Source organism: Falco cherrug, chromosome 4, assembly GCF_023634085.1.
Source record: "Falco cherrug isolate bFalChe1 chromosome 4, bFalChe1.pri, whole genome shotgun sequence".
Classification (NCBI taxonomy): Eukaryota; Metazoa; Chordata; class Aves; order Falconiformes; family Falconidae; genus Falco; species Falco cherrug.
The window spans coordinates 38276450-38294493 of record NC_073700.1 but is presented as its reverse complement, the minus strand read 5'-3'; the positions used below and the strand labels follow the sequence as shown (position 1 = coordinate 38294493).

Below are 18044 nucleotides of genomic sequence, written 5' to 3'. Positions count from 1 at the left end.
ATTACCAGGAAATTGAAATTAGCCTGCGGACGTGGCTGGAATACATCTGACGTCAGGCAGCCCTGCCTGTTTGGAGGGGGCTGCACCGAGGGTGGCCGGGTGCCCCCCACCCATGGGTGCTGCCACTCTGCCCGGCAGCCCCGCTGTGCTGTCCCCCGCTCCCCCTCCCTCCCGCCCTGGGGTGGCCACGGCAGCCGGGCATGGGGGGACAGGGGGAAAGGGAGGGGACAGCGAGCCCCAGGGCCATGGCGGGGCAAAGGCAGGCAGTGCCCCCTGCCCACCCAAGCAGCACCACATTTTATTTTAAAAAAAAGTCTTCACCGCCACTGAGATTTTTTTTTGTTGCTTTTATAACTATGTATTTTGTCATTTTTTATGGTTTTAGTTGGTTTTTGTTGGTTTTTTTTTTTTATCCTTTTCAACAGTGACAAACTGAGGTAACGTCTGTGACACTACAGCCTCTCCTATGGGAAGAAGGTCCGAAACCCGACAGCTGAGGGAATTGGAAATAAAAACCCAACGACCTACCAACACAGCGACCTCGACGGGAACAGAAATCACAGCCAGGCACCCCGCCGGGGGACAGAGCGCCAGAGAGGCACAGCCGAGCCCTCCCGGGGCGGCTGGGATCCCGTATCTACATTATTGCACGAAAGATCGAGGACATTGAGGGACCTAAGGCAAAAAGGAGAAAAAACCGCGCCTAGCGTCTCTACATCGGGGCAATGCTACTTCTAAAACCGGCCCCCAGCCTTGGCGCTGCGGGCGGGCAGGGGTGGGTGCCGCGGGGACGGGGGGGCAGCGGCGGTGGCGGGGGGTCCGGCCGGGCACCCGCCTGCTGTGTAAACTGCTGCTGCTGCTGCTGAATAGCGTTATAGCCCTTTGTGCGGGAATTGGGGGGGGGCGGAGGGGATGGGGGGGTCCCCACGGCACCCACCTGATGGGAGGGAAGCCCAAAGCATGCCAGGGCTTGGGTGCTGCCAACGTGGGGTGCCCCCAGGCTCCCCACCCTGGCAGTGGGGTGAGCCCCCCGCTGCCCTACAACTAGGAGGGGAGTTGCATCCCCCCCCCCACATACACCCCATGACCTTGTCACTAAGGGGCCACCAGTGGCTCCTGCTGCCACCATCCCGCCCCGCTGCAGCCAGCCCTGGGGGGATTTACCCCGCTGCCTCCTCCCCGCCAGCCCCAGGGGAGGGTAACCGGGGTTTGGGAAAGGGGTGACAGCGAGGGGTGATGGGGACAGCACAGGGAACCATGTGGCCCTTGGGGAGACCACTCAAAGCCCCCTCCCCTGTTCCCCAGGTTGTGCAGACCAGCCTGGAGAGGCACCACCACCACCTTCTCCCAGTCCCTGGGTACAACAACTCTGCAGAGGGGACAGGGGGACACCACCATGGCAGAGCCACCCCGGCCCCCAGCACCCGCCATGGTGGCCAGCCAGCACCGCGGCCACTGGCCGAGCCCACAGCATGGCTCCTGGCTGGGAGGGGACCACTCCCTCCGGCGGGGGTCTTGGGCAGGGGGGCCAGGGGCTGCCAGCGGCTGTGCCTGGGACGCACGACAACACACAAGACAGGGACACTTGCTACATCGATGGCTGCCAGCACCTCCCGCAGCAGGGAGGTAGCCGGGGTGCCGGGGGTCCTGGGCTGCCGGTGACCCCCCAGCTCCCCATCACCGGCCCAACACCCAACTCCACATCCCCTCCCGGTCCCCACCCGTGGGGCAGGGACCGGTGGAAGGGGGCAAATCCCACCCACCCAAACCTCCCCAAAGGCCTCCTCCATGGTGCGGGGTCATCGGCCTTCCCTCGCCCTGGCTGGGGGCTGAGCACGGGGTGGGGGTGAGCTGGTGGGTGCTGGCCAATCCGGACCCCCCACCCACGCAGCCCCTGCCTCCTCTTCCTCCCTGTATGGGAGACCCCTCCCCGGGCCACCCTGCGGGGGGCCTTGCAGGGGGTGGTGCGGCCATGGCAGGACCCGGGGGTACCAACGTCCCCCCGGCACCGAGTGATGCCCTCGGCCGGGCTCCCACCGCCGGCCTCGCCCAGGTGGGGTGGGGGGATCAGCATCCTCAGTGCTATGGAGCACACCCAGTTCTGTCCTTTTCCTCTTCGTTTTTGTTTGTTTCTTGTTTTGCTTGGGGAGCCCCAGAGCCCCGTCCCAGCTCATGCCACCACCCCAAGCAAGACCCCCAGCCCTGTCCCCGGGGCAGGGGGACGGGATGGGACGGGCGGCTGCTGCGTGCCCGCCCCCCCCCCCCCCCGGCGCCATCAGACACAGATCTCTATTGCTGTGGCCAGGACCATCTGCCCTTTGCCTTTGTCCTGCCGTCCGTCTGTCCTGCTCGCCGTCCCCGGGGGGGCCGCGCTCGGCTCGGAGCCGCGGGGGCCGCTCCCTTCGGTCAGGACGGTCCTCTTGAGCGGGGCAGGGGTGCAGGCGCCGGCCACCTCATGGCGATGGGGACCGGCTGGCAGCTTGTCCCTGGCGTGCTTGCGGGAGCGGTAGGAGGGTCGGCGCCGCACCTCGGCCATCAGGTCGCACTTGATGAAGTAGAAGACCTCCTTGACGGGACAGCGCTTCTCGGGGTCGAGGGCCAGCAGGCGCTGGAACATGCGCAGGGCGCTGTCCGTGAAGCGCCGCCACTGCGAGGGCAGCCCCCCCAGCCGCCCCTTCTGCCACCGCACAAACTCCTCGAAGAAGGCGTCGGAAGCCGCCGCCGCCTCCCAGGGGAAGTTACCGGTGAGGACGCAGAAGATGAGCACCCCAAAAGCCCAGACGTCGATGCTGGTGTCCACTGCGAAGCCCTCCGCCCGGCCAGCTTGGCAGACCTCAGGTGCCGTGTAGGGGATGGTGCCGCTGATGCGCTTGACTCGGCAGCCCACCTTGCGGGTCATGCCGAAGTCGGCCAGTTTGACGCGGCGGCAGTCGCGGTCGAAGAGCAGGACGTTCTCCGGTTTGATGTCCCGGTGCACCAGGCTCTTGCTGTGCATGTAGTCGAGGGCCAGGCCCAGCTGCTGCACGCAGCGCTTCACCAGCTCCTCGGGGAGCCCCACCTGCGGGCACGGAGACACGGCGTCAGCCACCGGACCCTACGGTGGTCCCACCCAGCTTGGAGACCGCCGTATCTGTATGGCCCTGAACATCCAGCACGGTTGTGGATGCTTTTATCTGGGTGCTCTGTGCGGCAGGGAGATGGATGGTGGGTCCCAGGCCACCCTAGGGATGGGTGATGGGTCTTAGGATGTCTAGGAGATGGGTGATGGGTCCCGGACCACCCAAGGGATGGGTGATGGGTCTGAGGGAACTTGAGGGATGGGTGATGGGTCCCAGGCTACCTCAAGCGATGGGGGGTGCATCCCAGGCCACCCCAGGGGATGGGTGACAGGTGTCAGGCCACCCCAGGATGCCTGATGGGTCCCAGGCCACCCCAGGGAATGGGTAACAGGTCTCAGACTACCCCAGGAATGCCTGATGGGTCCCAGGCCACCCCAGGGGATGGGGGATGGGTCCCAAACTTGCTTGTAGGTGCTTGTGGTCAGCACCAACCCATACAGGGATGCCCAGTCCCCATGCACGGGCTCCCTCCCACACGGCCACCAAAGCAGAGCGGCAGCTTTGCTCAGGACCCTGGGGATACTGAGCCCCCACACCCCAGAAAGGCTCCCATGGGAGGGCTCCCACCTGCGGCGGGATGATGTCGAAGAGGTCCCCGCCAGGGGCATACTCCTGAGCAAAGACGTAGCAGTCCTCAGTCTCGAAGACCACGTCAAAGACCTTGATGATGAAGGGGCTGGAGGAGAGCGTGTTGGTGATGCTGAACTCCCGCAGGAAGTTTTTCAGCTTTGTCTTGCTCTTGTTGACAAACTTCAGGGCCATCTTGGTGCCTGCAGTGGGCAGGAGATGGGGGTCACCCCAGGCCACAGTTGGGACATGCAGGCACCCTGCTCCCAGCGCGGCCGCACCCCTGGCACCCCCCGCTCCCCTCACCTGTGCTTTTGTGGGACACCAGGTCCACCTTGCCGTAGGTGCCTTTGCCGAGCTCGCGGATGAGGTCGTAGTGCTTGCTGATGTCGGTGCCCGAGAGGGTGCGGATGGCCAGGGACTGCATGTCCTCGGTGATGAGAGGCACTCCGCAGCAGGCCAGCTTGCGCGACGGCTCTTGCTCAGTCGAACCCGCGCTCATGGCTGCGCTGCAAGGCAGAGGCACGTCACTGCTTTTGGTGGGTGCTACAAACCCACCTCGCCCCATCCTACACCATCCCATCCCGCCCTATCCCATCCCCGGGGCTGGGAGCCACAGCACCTTGCAAAGGGGCACCCAGCTGCTTGGTGCCACCCCTCTGTCCCCAGGGTCCACCAACCCAGTGGCTCTGGAGAGTATGCTCCAGCCTCTGCAGGGGCTGCAGCCAGGTGGGGCAGGGCTGGGGGGTGTCTGGGGGCAAAGTGAGGGCTCAGGGCATGCAGAGCCAGGAGGGCTGGGACGTGGGGACAGACACACGCACATTTCCTCAGCCCTAGCGTGTTCACAGCCACCGTGCAGGCTGGTAGCTGAAGCCCTTTGGGGCTCCCCACTGCTGCCACAGTCCCCAGTGGGGACCCTGGGAGCCAGCCCTGTCCCCTCCACCCTCCCGCCTTTGCAGAGTGGAGCGGAGCCCGCTGTGACCCAGTGATGCTCCGGAGCGGGGCCAAGCCGAGCCACAGGCACTGAGCAGTACACACTGGCTCTGTGGCAAATCTTTCCACCATACACCTCTGACCATCCATCAGCACGCACTCTCAGCTTCCCCCCACCAGGGTGCCGGGTGCTGTGGTGCAGAGCCTGGCCAGCGGCACATGGACAACAGCACCGATGTTCCTCACTCCCGACAAACCGACGGCGGTTCTTCCTCGCCCTGGCCATCCCTGCCACGACAGCCAAGCTCGGACTCACCCACCACGCTGCCGTGGCAGCCCAACCACCCCGGGATCTCCTCTGGTGCCTTCAGGGCGCTGCTTCGCCCTCCATCATCCCCCAAGAGCACAAACCCGGTGCCCACCGAGCCACCCCACGCTGTGACCACACAGGAGAGCCAGCCGGTGCCCAGCGAGCCCCCCCCCCAGTGACACAGGCACCCCAGGGCCGGTGGGCACCTTGGCAGATAAATCCGGCTGCTTTTGATTTTGTAGCAGATTGACAAAATCATGGGACAGCAGCCGAGCGGGTGCTGGTTTATATTTAGATTTTTAATGCAGCGTCTCACCAGAGGGGAAAAAAACTCCCACTCAACATGGATCCCACTTGCCCCCGGGCCCAAGGGCATTTGGGGGTCCGGCCGGTGTGGGGACAGAGCCGGGAGCACCGGCAGCGGGGGACACGGCATGGGCGCTTGGTGGCTGCAGCCGTGGGCTCACCGCCCGCGAGCGAAACACCCAAACGGGTGTTTCTGAGTTGACGAGCCCACGGCTGCAACAGATGGAGGCTGAGAGCAGCCGTGCCAGAGGGTACATGCGAACTGTCCCATGCCATGGCCAGGCAGGGGCTGTGACAGCCACCCCAAATGGTACCAGATGCCCCATGAGCACCGACAGTGCCCCAGGGTCAGGATCTTGCCCGATGCACAAGGATGCTCCCAGCGTTTTCCCAAAAAGGCCGAGCCTGATCTCCAGCCTCTCGCTCCTTTCTTCCCATGACCATGCTGCCTCTCATCCCAAAGCAGAGCTTAGCTTCTTAATTTTTTATTATTTTTTTTTCCTGGGAAGTTGGGCGAAAAATAGAAAAGGAACTTCAACATCATGATGTTCCAAAAATGTAACGGCTTGACTCACAAGATCTCCAAAGCAGCTCATCTCCATAGTGTTTTATTGGCCTCCTGGAAGAGGAGCACCATTTCGGTGTCTGGGTGCTGGAGGTGGAGGTGGATCAGCGCAGCAGCTCGATGGATGCATGACTAAAAACAGCTCCCAGCATCCTGCAAGAAGAATTCTGTCTACACTTGAATTTACAATCATGCTCGTCAATGTCTCTTAATTAACCGGTGTTGAAATGCAATTACTCAAGTCGGCAAAGTTGGGGTTGGAGAAAAAAAAACCTGCCAGTGGGATGGGAGAGAGAAGGTGAAGGACTGACAGCTGCTTAAAGTCAAGGGCTGTTTGCTTTTCCCCTTGGCTGAGACTGTTGGGTTTTCCAGGCAGCTTCTTCCCAATCGGACACCACGGGACACCCCCCACAGCCGGGTGCCCCACCAGGCCAGGTCCCCCGCCTGCCGGGCACCCCGCTCTGCCAAGGTAACGGGAGCACAGAGCCAACACCAACCCCGGGGGAAATCAAACAACGGCGGTGGCCAAAATACCAATGCACTGAGGCCAAAAAAAGCATAAACACAGAAGTTCTCATTAAAAATTGAAACGCTTTTGAAAACATGTTGGTTTTGATGTAAGCAGCAAAGCAGGGCAGCAGCGGGGAGAGGGAGCGAGGGCTCATTCCCAGCTGGTTCTGCACGCTCATGGGGACGGTGGGACACAGCGGGGACACTGCCCATGTGGCAAGAGATGTCGCCAGCCTGGCATGGCCGGGGCCGAGGTCCCGTGTCCTTGACTGCCTTCTGTGCCCATGCCAGTCATGCCAACGCCACTGCCCATGCAGCCACGTGCCAGATCAGGACAAACCAGAGCAGAAATGGGCCTTTTGCCGACACACCAGCTCCTCTCCCGCCTCCACAGCATGGCCCCGAAGCACCGGAGGAGATGAGCCAGGCTGTGCCCGAAGGAAGCCAAACCCGCCCTCCCAGCACACAATCCCCTGGCTCAGTTGTTTCGGCTGTTCTTGAAGAAGGAGCTTTTAAAAGCAGGGAGGAACGATGCACATCCCAGCTGAGTCCTGGCAAAGGCCCCCACGGCATGAGACCCCGGGCAATGGCAAAGGGGCAGCGAGGACGCTGCCAAGCAGAACCGGGACCCCACCGCTCATCGAAGGCGGTGCGCACTGTCAGCTCTGCGTCCTGAACCATTTCTCCTACTATTCAGACTAAAATTGTTCTGTGTTTAAGCTTCAGAACCATTTATCTCATTGAGTGAGGAGGATAATCCACCCACCTCTTCCTCGCTCCCTGGCAGGTATTTATAGGCAGCCACTCATCTTCCGCCGGCAGCTGCCGCTCCTCTCCCCGGACCTCCCCGTCCCCATCCCCAACACCACGGAGCAGATCCCAAGAGGATGGCATCCCGTATCCAGAGCCCAGCATCCCACCAGGTACTGGGGCCAGCACCGCCAACCCGCTCCCTCCCTGACGCTGCAAGGGGATGCTCTCCCCTGTTCCACATCCCGCTCCGCTGCACACCCAGCCCTGGGCGCATCGGCTCTGCCAATAAGTAATTGCAAACTCATTAAGAGCTCATTGAGAAGAGCAGAGGCCGCCCGGGAGAGCTGCTCCAGGCACCTGGCAGAGGAGGATGGAGGAGCAGCAGCTGCTTGGAAATTAAGAGGGGAAGGGGGGGAAAAATCCCTCCAGCCACATCAGAGATCGAGGGGTCAGAAAACCAACATGGTCATCGAGTAGGGTGAAAGGAACAGGGTTTGGGGCTGAGCCCGGCGCAGGGGGCACGCTGGCAGCCTGCCGAGGGGCCAGGACTCACACCCTGGGCTGTTCTGGGGCGAGGAATCGGGGATACAAAGGGGAAAACCACGTGGGGTGGGGTGAGGGTCTCTACAAGACCCAGATTTCTCTTTAGAGAGGGGGGGAAATGAGAAACAGCCAGCAGCAGGGCTGGGCGCAGGCACACGCTGCTCAGCCCCTGCAGCTGCCCGGCCACACCACGGGTGCTGCGCAGAGCTTTGATTTCCCCCCATCCTCACCCCCAAACCCTCCCACCACCGTGACACTCCCTACAACAGCAGCATGCTCATTAACTACGGTGTAATTGGCATTAATTATTAGCGGGTGACACTGTTTCCAGCCTAGCAGGTTAGAGGCCAGGGTGCCTGCTGGGAGGGAGCTCACCCCCTCCGCACCCTGGCTGGCTCCCAAACCTCCCCTATTTTCTCCAAAACACATGCTAAGCTGGAAAAGTCATTTCCAAGCAAGCTCTTGGCCCTGCTGGGGCTATCCCTGCTCCCGGTCCCCCACCTCCCCAGTGCCACCAGGGCAAGGGGACAGGTGGTGCCTTGGCCGTGCCCTGTGCCAAGCCACTGCCTATCCAGCACCCCGCTCCATTTCCAGCCTCCACGGCTGCCTGACCCCGTTCCGGGGACATCCTCTCATCTCCTCCGTGCCGCTGGGACCAGCATGCCGGCGCAAGGTGTTATTAGCTGCACTTCCCGGGGGCAGCGGCACGCCGGCACCCAGGGAGGGCTCGCAAAGGCACCTTCGCCGAACAAGGACGACATCTCCATGGGCACGGGGGGAGGACAGGCACCTCGTGGGGGCTCAGAGCCACCAGTACCTGCCGTGTCCCCGCAACCTCCGGCCAGGTAAGGGCTGCCTGCAGGCTGCGTTGCCCTCCACCCGGGCCAGCCGCTGCCTCCCACCCCGCCCAAAGCAGAAAAACAAGCGTGGGGAGAGGGTCCATTTGCCCACGCGCCACCCCGGGGCCACCCAAAGCCACTCAAAACAAGCTGAGTGTGTCTGGGAGGCAGCTGGCCGCACATGGCCCAGGGGGCATTTTGGGAACAGCCCCCCTGCCAGCATCCCACAACCCAGGAGAAGCAGCCACCCCGCAAAGAGGTGATGGATGGGGCACGTCTCCACGTCCTCTCACTGGCTCCGTGGTGGTGGGAAGGCACTGGGAACGCCTGAGCGCCGCTTTACACCACAAGCCTGAACCAGCACCTAACCTCCACCGAAGCACCAACAGCAACCGTGACTTCTCAGTGCCCCCAGTTTGGGACATTTTTCCATGCGATGGCATTGAATTCCCAGTTATCTGGAGTTTTCCTCATACCAGCTCCTTGCCCAGACCAGAGCAGACTGCCCAGCATCAGGATCGGCTTCAGCAAAACCAACAAACAGCCAGAAACACGTGGGCTCCCATTTGGCAGGAGCTGCTCCCCTGGTGGGGTTGTCTCCCCAGCTGTGGGGCAGGATCAGGCCCCATCGCACCCATCTGTAGCATCCCCCATAGCAGGAACCGTCTCCCATCCCAGCCATGAGCCTGTGACAAGCTTCTTCAGGCTTTGGCCCCAGGATTCAGGTTTTGCAGGCAGGTTTGGGAAGAGCAAATAAAGCAGCACCCAGGCTCTCTCCTCCGACACCTCTCGCTGTCCTCCTGAGGGATGGGTGGCAGCCGCTCCCCAGGAAGCCACTGCTCTCCCCTCCCGCTGCCATCCTCCGTGCCCTCTGCACTTCTCTCCTGGAGCTGCCAGCAGGCTTTTCCCTGCCTTCGCCTGCACTGCGCCGTCTCCATCCATTGGCCCCCGATGGCAGGACCCTTGACCACCTTTCAGTGCTTCAGCCTCCCAGGATTTTTCCTGACAAGCGGGATGGCTTCGTTAGGACCTCAGCTGCTCCAGCCTCCAGCTCCTCCCGCCTTCACCGCTGGCACCGGGGATTTATGATTACTTCATTGTTTGATTGGTTTCATCAGCCTGTCATCATCTCCCTCCCAAAACTCTTCCACCAGTGCCGGCAGCATCACACGTTTGGGATCTGCAAAGACAAATGCCCCAAGCGGCACCTGCCCGTCGCCCGCCCAGTCCCCCCGGGCAGGGCCAGCTGGCCCCTTGGCCCGCCCCTCTCACTTTTGGAGGCAGGGGGACATGTCACCCTGCTGCAAAATCTAGCCCTACCTCCGTGCCGAGGGGCTTCATGGCCTTCACACACGGTGGGGCTGCATCCCACCCCGTGTGGGGTCCTCCTGGGTGTAACACCGCACCTTGGGCATCGTCTCGGCGGCCCCACTGAGGGGGATGCTCCCACCTCTCGGCTGCCTCACCTTTGCTCCCTCACCTGCCACAGCCCCACAGCAGCACCCAAGGCTGGGTACAGGCAGGGTATGGGCAGCATCCTGAGCTGGGTACAGCAGCATCCCTGGCTGGCTACTGGCAGGGTACGGCAGCATCCCAGGCTGGGTACAGGCAAGGTACCAGTAGGGTATGGCAGCATCCCAGGCAGAGTATGGGCAGGATACGGCAGCATCCCAGGCTGGGTACGGGCAGGGTATGGCAGCATCCCTTGTTGGGTACCAGCAGAGTACCAATACGGTATGGGCAGGGTATGACAGCATCCCTGGCTGGGTACCGGCAGGGTACTGGTATGGTATGGGCAGGGTATGACAGCATCCTGGGGTGGGTATGGGCAGGGTACCAGTAGGGTATGGGCAGGGTACGGCAGCATCCTGGGGTGGGTACGGGCAGCATCCTGGGCAGGGTACAGGCAGGGTACCAGTAGGGTATGGCAGCATCCCGGGCAGGGTATGGCAGCACCCCGCTGACGGCCTTGCCGCCCTCAAGCCCGAGCCTGGCGGGCCAGCGGCCCCGCATGCGGGTGCCCAGCTCCCTGGCTTCACCCCCACGCCACCCGGTACCGAGACCGACCCTCCGCGGCGTCCCGAGCCGCCGCCGCGCTCCCGCCCGCCACCCGCCGCGCCAGCGCCGCCGGCCCCGGAGGAAAGTGGGTCAGGCTCCCGGTGCCCAGCCGCAGCCGCGGGAGGCGGACACGGCAAGGAGCCCCCCCCGGCACCGGGCCGGCGACGAGGGGAGGCGGTGGCCCCGGCTGCCCCCGAGGCCAGCTCCGGTCCCTGCCTCCCGCCGCCCTCCCTCTGCGCGCATCCTGCCGGAGCCCCCCACACAGGCGGGGACCCCCCCGCCCTTCTCCCTCGGAAAGCGGCCTCGGGGCCAGCGCTGGGCTGCCGGGGCACAGCCCCCGGCCCCGCTCCGGCACAAACTCCTTTCAAGTGTGACTCACGCCGCTTCCGTCTCCGGCCCCGAGCTGGACCCCGCTGCCGCAGGGCCGGGGCCGAGCGGGGCGGGGGGGCGCAGGTGGCAGCGCCCCGGGTTGGCGGTGGCGGGGGGGGTCCCACAGCCGGGACCTCGCGCTCCGCCCGGCCGAGCCCCCGGGGGCAGCACCCGCCCCGCCCGCTGTGCCCCCCCCGCATCGCCCCGCTTCTGCGGGGAGCGGCGGGGGGGCGACCCCCGCTATTCATCCCAGAGCTCCGCTCGTACCGTGACGGGTTTTTTTAGCTACCGGGGCCGCCGCGCGCCCACCCCCCCCGCCCCGGCGCCGTGCGGGCAGACAAAGGGCGGCCCCGCCGCGCCCGCCACAAAGGCGCGGGCCGGTACCGGGCGGGCAGCACCCCCCCGCGCCCCCTCCCCGCCGCCGCCTTACCGATGGGGCGAGCCGCCGCGCCCCGTCCTCGGCGGGAGAGGAGCCGCCGCCGCCCGCCCCCCGCGCGGGGCCCGCTCGCCTCCCGCACCGCCGGGCTCATGCCGCGGCCCCGCCGCCGCCGGAGGAGCGGAGCGGAGCGGAGCGGCGGCGCCCCCCCCCCGCAGCCCCCCGGCAGGGCAGCGCCGCCCGCCGCCCCGCCCCACGCTCCGCCCGGTACCGGCACCGCCCCGCACCCCCCGGGGAAAACGGGGAGGGGGCGAGGGGTGTCCGCTGCTGCTCGCCCCGGTGCTGGCAGGGATGCGCGGCGCTCGGGCAGCCCCTCCGCGTACCGGCCCGTGGGCCCAGGCCCAGGCGGTGGGAGGGTGGCCCCGGGGGGGGGCTGGGGGTGCTCGAGGCGGGGGTCGAGGTGTCAGCTGGGAGCCACGGCGGAGTCACCCACCTCCCCGCCGGCCCACTGAGCTCCAGTCCGGGGGGCTGCCCAGGGAGCAGAGCCGCAGACGAGGGGCACGGGGGGGCACGGCTGGGACAGGTGTCCCCGGGTCCCCCCACCGGGATTGGGCTCCTCACCCCTTCCCTGCACCACTCGTCACTGCAGGACACCGGCATCCCAGACATCCAAGCATGGAACATCTGGGGCTCACCACCACCAGCCCCACACATCCACAGTGTCCTTCTGCAGGGCCATGTCCCACTGCCACCGCACCCCCGTCTCCCTGAGCTTTCCAATATTTTGTGTTTCTTCTCCTCCCAGCACGGGTGATGCCCACCGTGGCGCCTGCCTCGCCCCTCCAAAGTTCCACACCCAGCCACATGTGGGACACGTGTGGGACACGTGGCTCCCCGCCATGTGCTCTGGCATGGCGGGACCGCTCGGACACAGCCAGGGAAAGGCAGCCGCGCCACCCGCGGTTCCTTCCAGCCTTGCTAAAGTTTGGCAGTATGTTCAGCAAACAATGCCAGAGCTGGGCACCGGGAGCTCCCGGGCACCTCCAGCCACGGGGCTGGTGGCAGCTCTCCTGGAGGAAGGCGAGGGGTAGGCACGGCGCTCCTCCTCGGCACGCCCCCGGGCCCATCTAGTCTCTCCAGATTTCCTTCTGCTCTCACCAGGGCTGAGCGGGGACATTTTAACGCAGGCCATAATTTGCTTTGACGCTTCCTTGGCTCTTTGCTGGGCGCTGGGTCTCTTCACAACTGTGATGCCGCTCTGCACCGACCCACAGCTGTGGGGCAGCCCCATGCCCCAAGGGGTAACAGTGGGTTGTGGCCACACACCCCATGGCCCATGCAAGCCAGCCGTGCCCGCTGAGCTGGGACCGGGGCCATTCCGTTGCCGCCCAAGCCCCCGCCACCGGGGAGGGCAGAGGAGCCGTCACCACTGACTCACCAGCGGCTCTAATCCGCTCCCAGTTTAGCACGCAGAGCAATTAGTCATTTTATGAATGGCTTTAAAGCAAGAGGCTGAATCACATTCTGACACTTCTCTTTAACTTGGTGCCAGGTGCTGCTGTGACATTGCTACTCTTCTCCTGTCCAGCAGCCGCACAGGACATCGCCAGCCTGGGGGCTGGGCAGCAGGAGAGGCGGCTGTGGGCCCACCAGCACTTGCCGGTCCCCTTGATCCCCTCTCCGCTTGCCGGTCCCTGCTACAGCTGCCAGCACCTGGGGCTTGTGAGCTTGGAGCATGGACAATCCCCACCGGGATGGGCGCATCCGCGTGGCACAAGAGGAGCCAGGTGACCCAGCAAGCCAGGGCAGGCTGGATGGGTGCTGGATGGGTGCTTAGAGCTGTGGGGCTGGGAAAGGGGTGGCACAGGGCAGGAGAGCTTCTTGTGGGTGAAGGTGCCAGGAAGGGTCACAGTGTGGGACACGGGGCAGCGCTGTGGTGCTGCCACATAAGCAGGACACAGGCTGGTGAAAGCCACCACGGCCCCATTGCACATCAGCTGCCGGGGACAGAGTGGGTCCAGCCTCATCCCTTCCCACAGCCCCTGCCCCCCTGTGTCCCCTGCCTGCCCTTGTAGTGCTGACCCCCGGCTGCAGGTCCGCGGCCCCCGCAAGCCTCCTGCTCAGAGCTGCGCCTCTGAGCCCTCCTTCAGCTCACACTATTTATAGCTCGGGGCTGTTTCTAGGTCAGGCTTGAAGCGAAGGTGCCCAGGGAGCCTGCCCGGGGACCGCGGGGGGCTGCGGGGACAGCATCCCACACCCCACGCATGCCTCGGCCCCGCTGTCCCCACCCTGGTCTCAGAGGATGGGGCTGTGCCGTGCCCCCGGTACACAGAGGCTGAGCTGTTGGTGAGGGACCAGCCGGGTGGTGGCAGGGCCCTGGGGGGATGTGGGGGGCTGCGGGGGGCTGCAGGGGGCTGGGGGGGGGGCTCAGCGGCTTATTTTGTGGCTGCCAGGCTGGACTGGCACATTGCCAGCACGTGGGTCATGCACGGATTGAATAATAGTAACACCAGCAGCACCAGTTAGTGTTTGTATTGAGCTCATGGTCTTCAAAACACTTAGAGAATATTAATAACCAAGATGGGCAAGATGAAAGGAGCTGGATCAAGCATGTGTATCACCTGGCTTGATCCCAAACCAGCCCACGGCTCCCCAAAGGATCATGAATGCCCCCAGGATTTCTGCTTGGAAAGGAAATACCCTGGCTAGCGCCACGGGGGATGTGCTTGGACGAGGGCAGGCGGCAGGAAAATGACCTGAAAAGCCCAAAATATTTCTAGGGAGCCAAATCCCCTCCAAATTCAGGGAGAAGGTCGCATGTCCCTTCACCGCCGCTTGGTCATTTCCCCCCCGCTGGCAGAGTGGGAGCCGAGGGGCCGTGCCCCACAGCACACGGGTCGGGGTGCCACGGCTGCCCGCAGCCTGTCACGCTCCGGTACCGCGAGCTAAAAGCTGCCTGAAGATGCTGGCGGGGATGCCGGGAAGGAGCAGGGAGGGAGGGAGGGCAGTGCGGGAGCGGAGCACGCCGGGAGCCGCAGCACCAGCCGAGGGGACCCGCGCGGCTCCCGGCTGCTTTGGCACGTTCCCGCACCCCGCACCGCAGTACCCACCGAGCTCCGCACCCCCCGCCTGGCACCCGAGCCCGGCCCTTCGCTCTGCCCGGTGGCACCGGCGTCACCCGCGCAGCCAGGGCTGCTCGCTCGGCACCTGCCACTTCGCCAGCCCAGGGCGCGAGGCCCGTGCCGGGGGGCTGGGCGCCCCCTCAGTCTCCGAGGACAGTGCCCAGCCAGGGGGATTGCAAGGGGACAGGGGGTCGGTGGCTCCCGGAGCACTGAGGTGGGGGTTAGGTGCCCCCCGCCCCGCCCGGCGGCACGCTGCCATCCCCTGCTGTGGCTGCCGGGATGAGATTCCCAGCGGCTGCGCTCAAGGTCAGGGAGGCGCCGCAGCCCAGGCGCCGTGGGGCACATTCTGCAGCTCAGCGCCGTGCTGGGGACCCGCCAAGCCGCTGCCAGCAGCCACCGGGGCAGCCTCCCCTCCCGCCGCCCACCGCCCCTCAGGCCCTGCCCCGTGCTCCTGGGGGGTGCAGGATGGACCCGAGCCAGCCGGGCGGGGGGCACAGCATCCTGCGTGCTGCCCCCCGCCCCGCCCCCCCCCCCCCCCCCCCCAGGCTGGGTCAGGGCCTGCAGCACCGCCTGCCTGGGGCTACCTGCAGGGAGCTCGGACGGGTGTTAACTCTGGAGCATAATGATGACCATTCGGCTGCGGGGCTGGAGGGAAACGGAATGGTTTGCTTTTGAATGGGTTTCTTCTGAAGAACAGCGGAATGGGTTTCTGCCTGGGGGAGGTGGGATTTGGGGGTGTAGCGGGGTCACAGCACTGTCCCACTCCCACCCCCCATCTGGAGCTCCGTCACTGCCGGGGCCACAGCACAGCAGTGCCCACCAATCCCGCTTGCAGCCTTTCCCATCCCATCAACAACCAGGGCCAAAGTGGGAAGCAGGACCAAACTGGGAGCACAGGGAGAGCCACGGGACTTGGCCCGGCGGCCCAGCACCCTGGCAGCCCAGCACCGTGGAACACAGCATCCCAGCACCCAGCAGTCAGCACCCTGGCAGCTCTGGCACCCAGCACTCTGGCATCCCAGCAACCTGGCACTCGGCGACCTGGCACCCAGCACCCAGCGCTCAGCAACCTGCACCCAGCACCACGCACTCAGCACCCTGCACCCATCATTCGGCAACATGCACCCAGCACCGAGCACTCAGCACCCAACACCAAGCACTCAGCACCCTGCACCCGGCACTGAGCACTCAGTACCCTGCACCCAGCACCCACCACCCCGCACCCATCACTCCGCACCCCGCACCCCGCAGCCGGCCCCGCCCGCCCGCGCTCGCCGCGCGCTCCCCGGGCACCCCCTAGCGAGGCTGCGGGGAAGCGACACGCTGCCGCCGGCGCCGGGCGCGGGCCGGGCCCGGGGGGGCGGGACGGGGACGGGGGGGACGGGACGGGGTCGGCGGAGCGAGGAGCGCCCGGTGGGCCCCTCCGCCGCCCCCCCCCCCCCCCCCGCCCCGCTGGGCGCTGTGCCACAGCGGTGGCAGGCGGTGCCAGCCCTGTCCCCACCGGCCCAGGGGGAGGCTGGCGAGGACGAGCTGGTGACAGCGAGGGGCTGTTCGAGGACGGGGACCCCCCCAGCGCAGGGCGCGGTGGGAGAGGGGAGCCTGTGGGGACAAGCCACCGGTGACCATCCCTCACCATCCCCCTGCGCTGGGAGGGGTGGTCCCCATGGCCACCACGCAGGACCACGGACCACCGCACTGCCACTTCAGTGTTCCCCGCCCCCCTCCCCCCCCCCTCCCCCCCCGGCTGAGAACAACAAACTCGTAGCCCAGCACAGTCTGGGTGCCATCGGGTCCAGTGCCGGGGATGCTCTGCGCTAGCCCCCCACCAGCAGCACCCACACACAGGGCCCCCCTGCCACTCCCCGTGCCCCCCACCTTTCAGCTGGCACCAAGCCCATGGGCAGTGACCCACAGCCATCGAGGCTCAAAAAAAAGTGACTTACACCAAAACCCCACAGTTCCCTGCACACCAGGAGGGAGCCTGGCCCCACTGCCCCCCACCCCCACCTCCGCAATCTCTCCATGTACTTGGGGGGGGGGCTCCTGGCCATGGCTGGGGGGGAGCCTTGCTCCGGGGGGATGGCGGCGTGGGACAGGAGCCGGCAGTGGCTCGGTGCCATGGAGGAGCAGTTGGGCACAACATGTGCCGGCATTCACACCTCGCATCCCTGCTGGCTGCCTGGCTAATTCCGGCGCTGGCACATTCTCCTTGGCTGCCGCTCAGCAGCGTGGATGGGAGCAGAGCTTTTGGGGAGGGGGGAATGTGAGCGCTGGTGCCGCTGCCGAGAGGGACAGGCCTTGGGGAGCTTTGTGGCCCTCCTTGGGTACACCCCAGCTGCCCTGCCCTGGCCCCCGCCTCAGCCGTCCCCTGCCTGGGGAGCAGGGTCCAGCCAGGGACCCTGCGCTCAGGAGTGGGCAGGATGGGTCCGGGGTGCCGTGGGTTCACACCGCTCCACGGGCACACGGCACCACTCGGCGTGGCACAGGACACCCGCTCCGTGCCCTGGAGAGCTGCTGCCGGGGAAGCACGTGCTGGATGCGCACATGTGCTGTGCACACAGCCTCTCCCGAGCATGGCATGGCATGGCACGGCACAGCGCCCGGCCCCGGTCTCCTCCAGCCAGGAGAGGATGCATCTACTCCAAAGGAAACTTTGGCACGGCCAAGGCAGGCAGCCCGATGCCAGACATCGTCCCCCAGCCCAGCTCGGTGCTGTGCTCACATGCCCCTGATGGGCTCGTGGCGTGTCCCCACCGGCAGCGTGCCACCTGGGCAGGCACCGCGGCACTGACCTGTGCAGGTGCAGGGGCTGCAGCTCCTCTTTCTGGAAGCAGACGAAGCAGAAGGAATCCATTGCTGGGCTCCAGTGGCCACCGCACCTGGGTGAGGGGGACCGCAGGCCAGACAGCGCCGGAGGGGTGTTGGCATCTTCCTCTCCCTTGCCAATGCCACCGGCGGCCAGAGCCTCATGCTCGCCTGCCCGGAGCCATGGTGCCAGGGGGCCCTTCACGCAGCCGGGCTGAGTGCCGGGGCCAGCTGCTCACCACGCACAGAGGCAGTGCTGGGCTGTGCCATGTCCCGCGTCACCCTTGCTCCGGGGCCGGTGATGCCTAAATGCCAACCCAGCAGCCATTGCTCAGCCCAGGCAAGGCAGCACTGCTCCTCAGGGCGTGTGGGCAGGGACCTGGGGTGGCATCACCTGGGCTGAGGGGTCCAGCAGGGCAGGATGAGGCCACGGCCAAGTCCTGTGGTGCTTCAGAGGCTGGGAGAAGCGGCTGCCCCTCTCCAGCGCCCAGCACCCATGTGGCACAGGACAGGGGTGGGTGCAGAGAACGGTGCTCGTGGTGCTGCCAGGGAAAGTGTCCCCTGCACAGGGGCTTGCAGCAGGTGGGGTCCGGTGGGGTCTGGCGGGGTCCGGCAGGGTCTGGCAGGGTCTGGCAGGGTCTGGCAGGCAGGCAGCTGGGCCAGGAGCTCCACGCGCTCACGAAGGAAAGTTCTGTCGGCGGCGGTGAGCTGCGGCTCCACGGGGCTTGTCTCACCGGCAGAGCAGCCGCTTGCTCTGACAGCTAAACCAGTGTGCGAGTATTAATAGCTCCAGATTCATGCGGTGAGGCTGGGAAGTTAACTCCTTGGCTGCCGCTGCCAGCCCTGCCCAACCTCCAGCCGCCCTCTCT

The 18044-nt window shown here is 65.6% G+C and overlaps 1 protein-coding gene across 3 annotated transcripts; it reads right to left on the bottom strand.

Annotated features, from left to right (window-relative positions):
• Positions 1-691: 691 nt before the first annotated feature.
• On the bottom strand, positions 692-17910 carry SBK1 (SH3 domain binding kinase 1). 3 transcript variants are annotated; one of them, XM_055709849.1, is made up of 5 exons: positions 11303-11432; positions 8815-9625; positions 3993-4195; positions 3687-3889; positions 692-3058 (listed from the first exon to the last, which is right to left on the bottom strand). In XM_055709849.1, exons 2-5 carry the CDS (start codon positions 8886-8888, stop codon positions 2276-2278), a joined length of 1263 nt encoding a protein of 420 aa, XP_055565824.1. In that variant the 5' UTR covers positions 8889-9625; positions 11303-11432; the 3' UTR covers positions 692-2275. The 3 variants fall into 3 exon arrangements, with proteins under 3 accessions (XP_055565824.1, XP_027657659.2, XP_055565825.1); XM_027801858.2 differs by lacking the exons at positions 8815-9625; positions 11303-11432 and adding an exon at positions 17163-17910; XM_055709850.1 differs by lacking the exon at positions 8815-9625 and having other exon boundaries at positions 11303-11494.
• Positions 17911-18044: the final 134 nt, after the last annotated feature.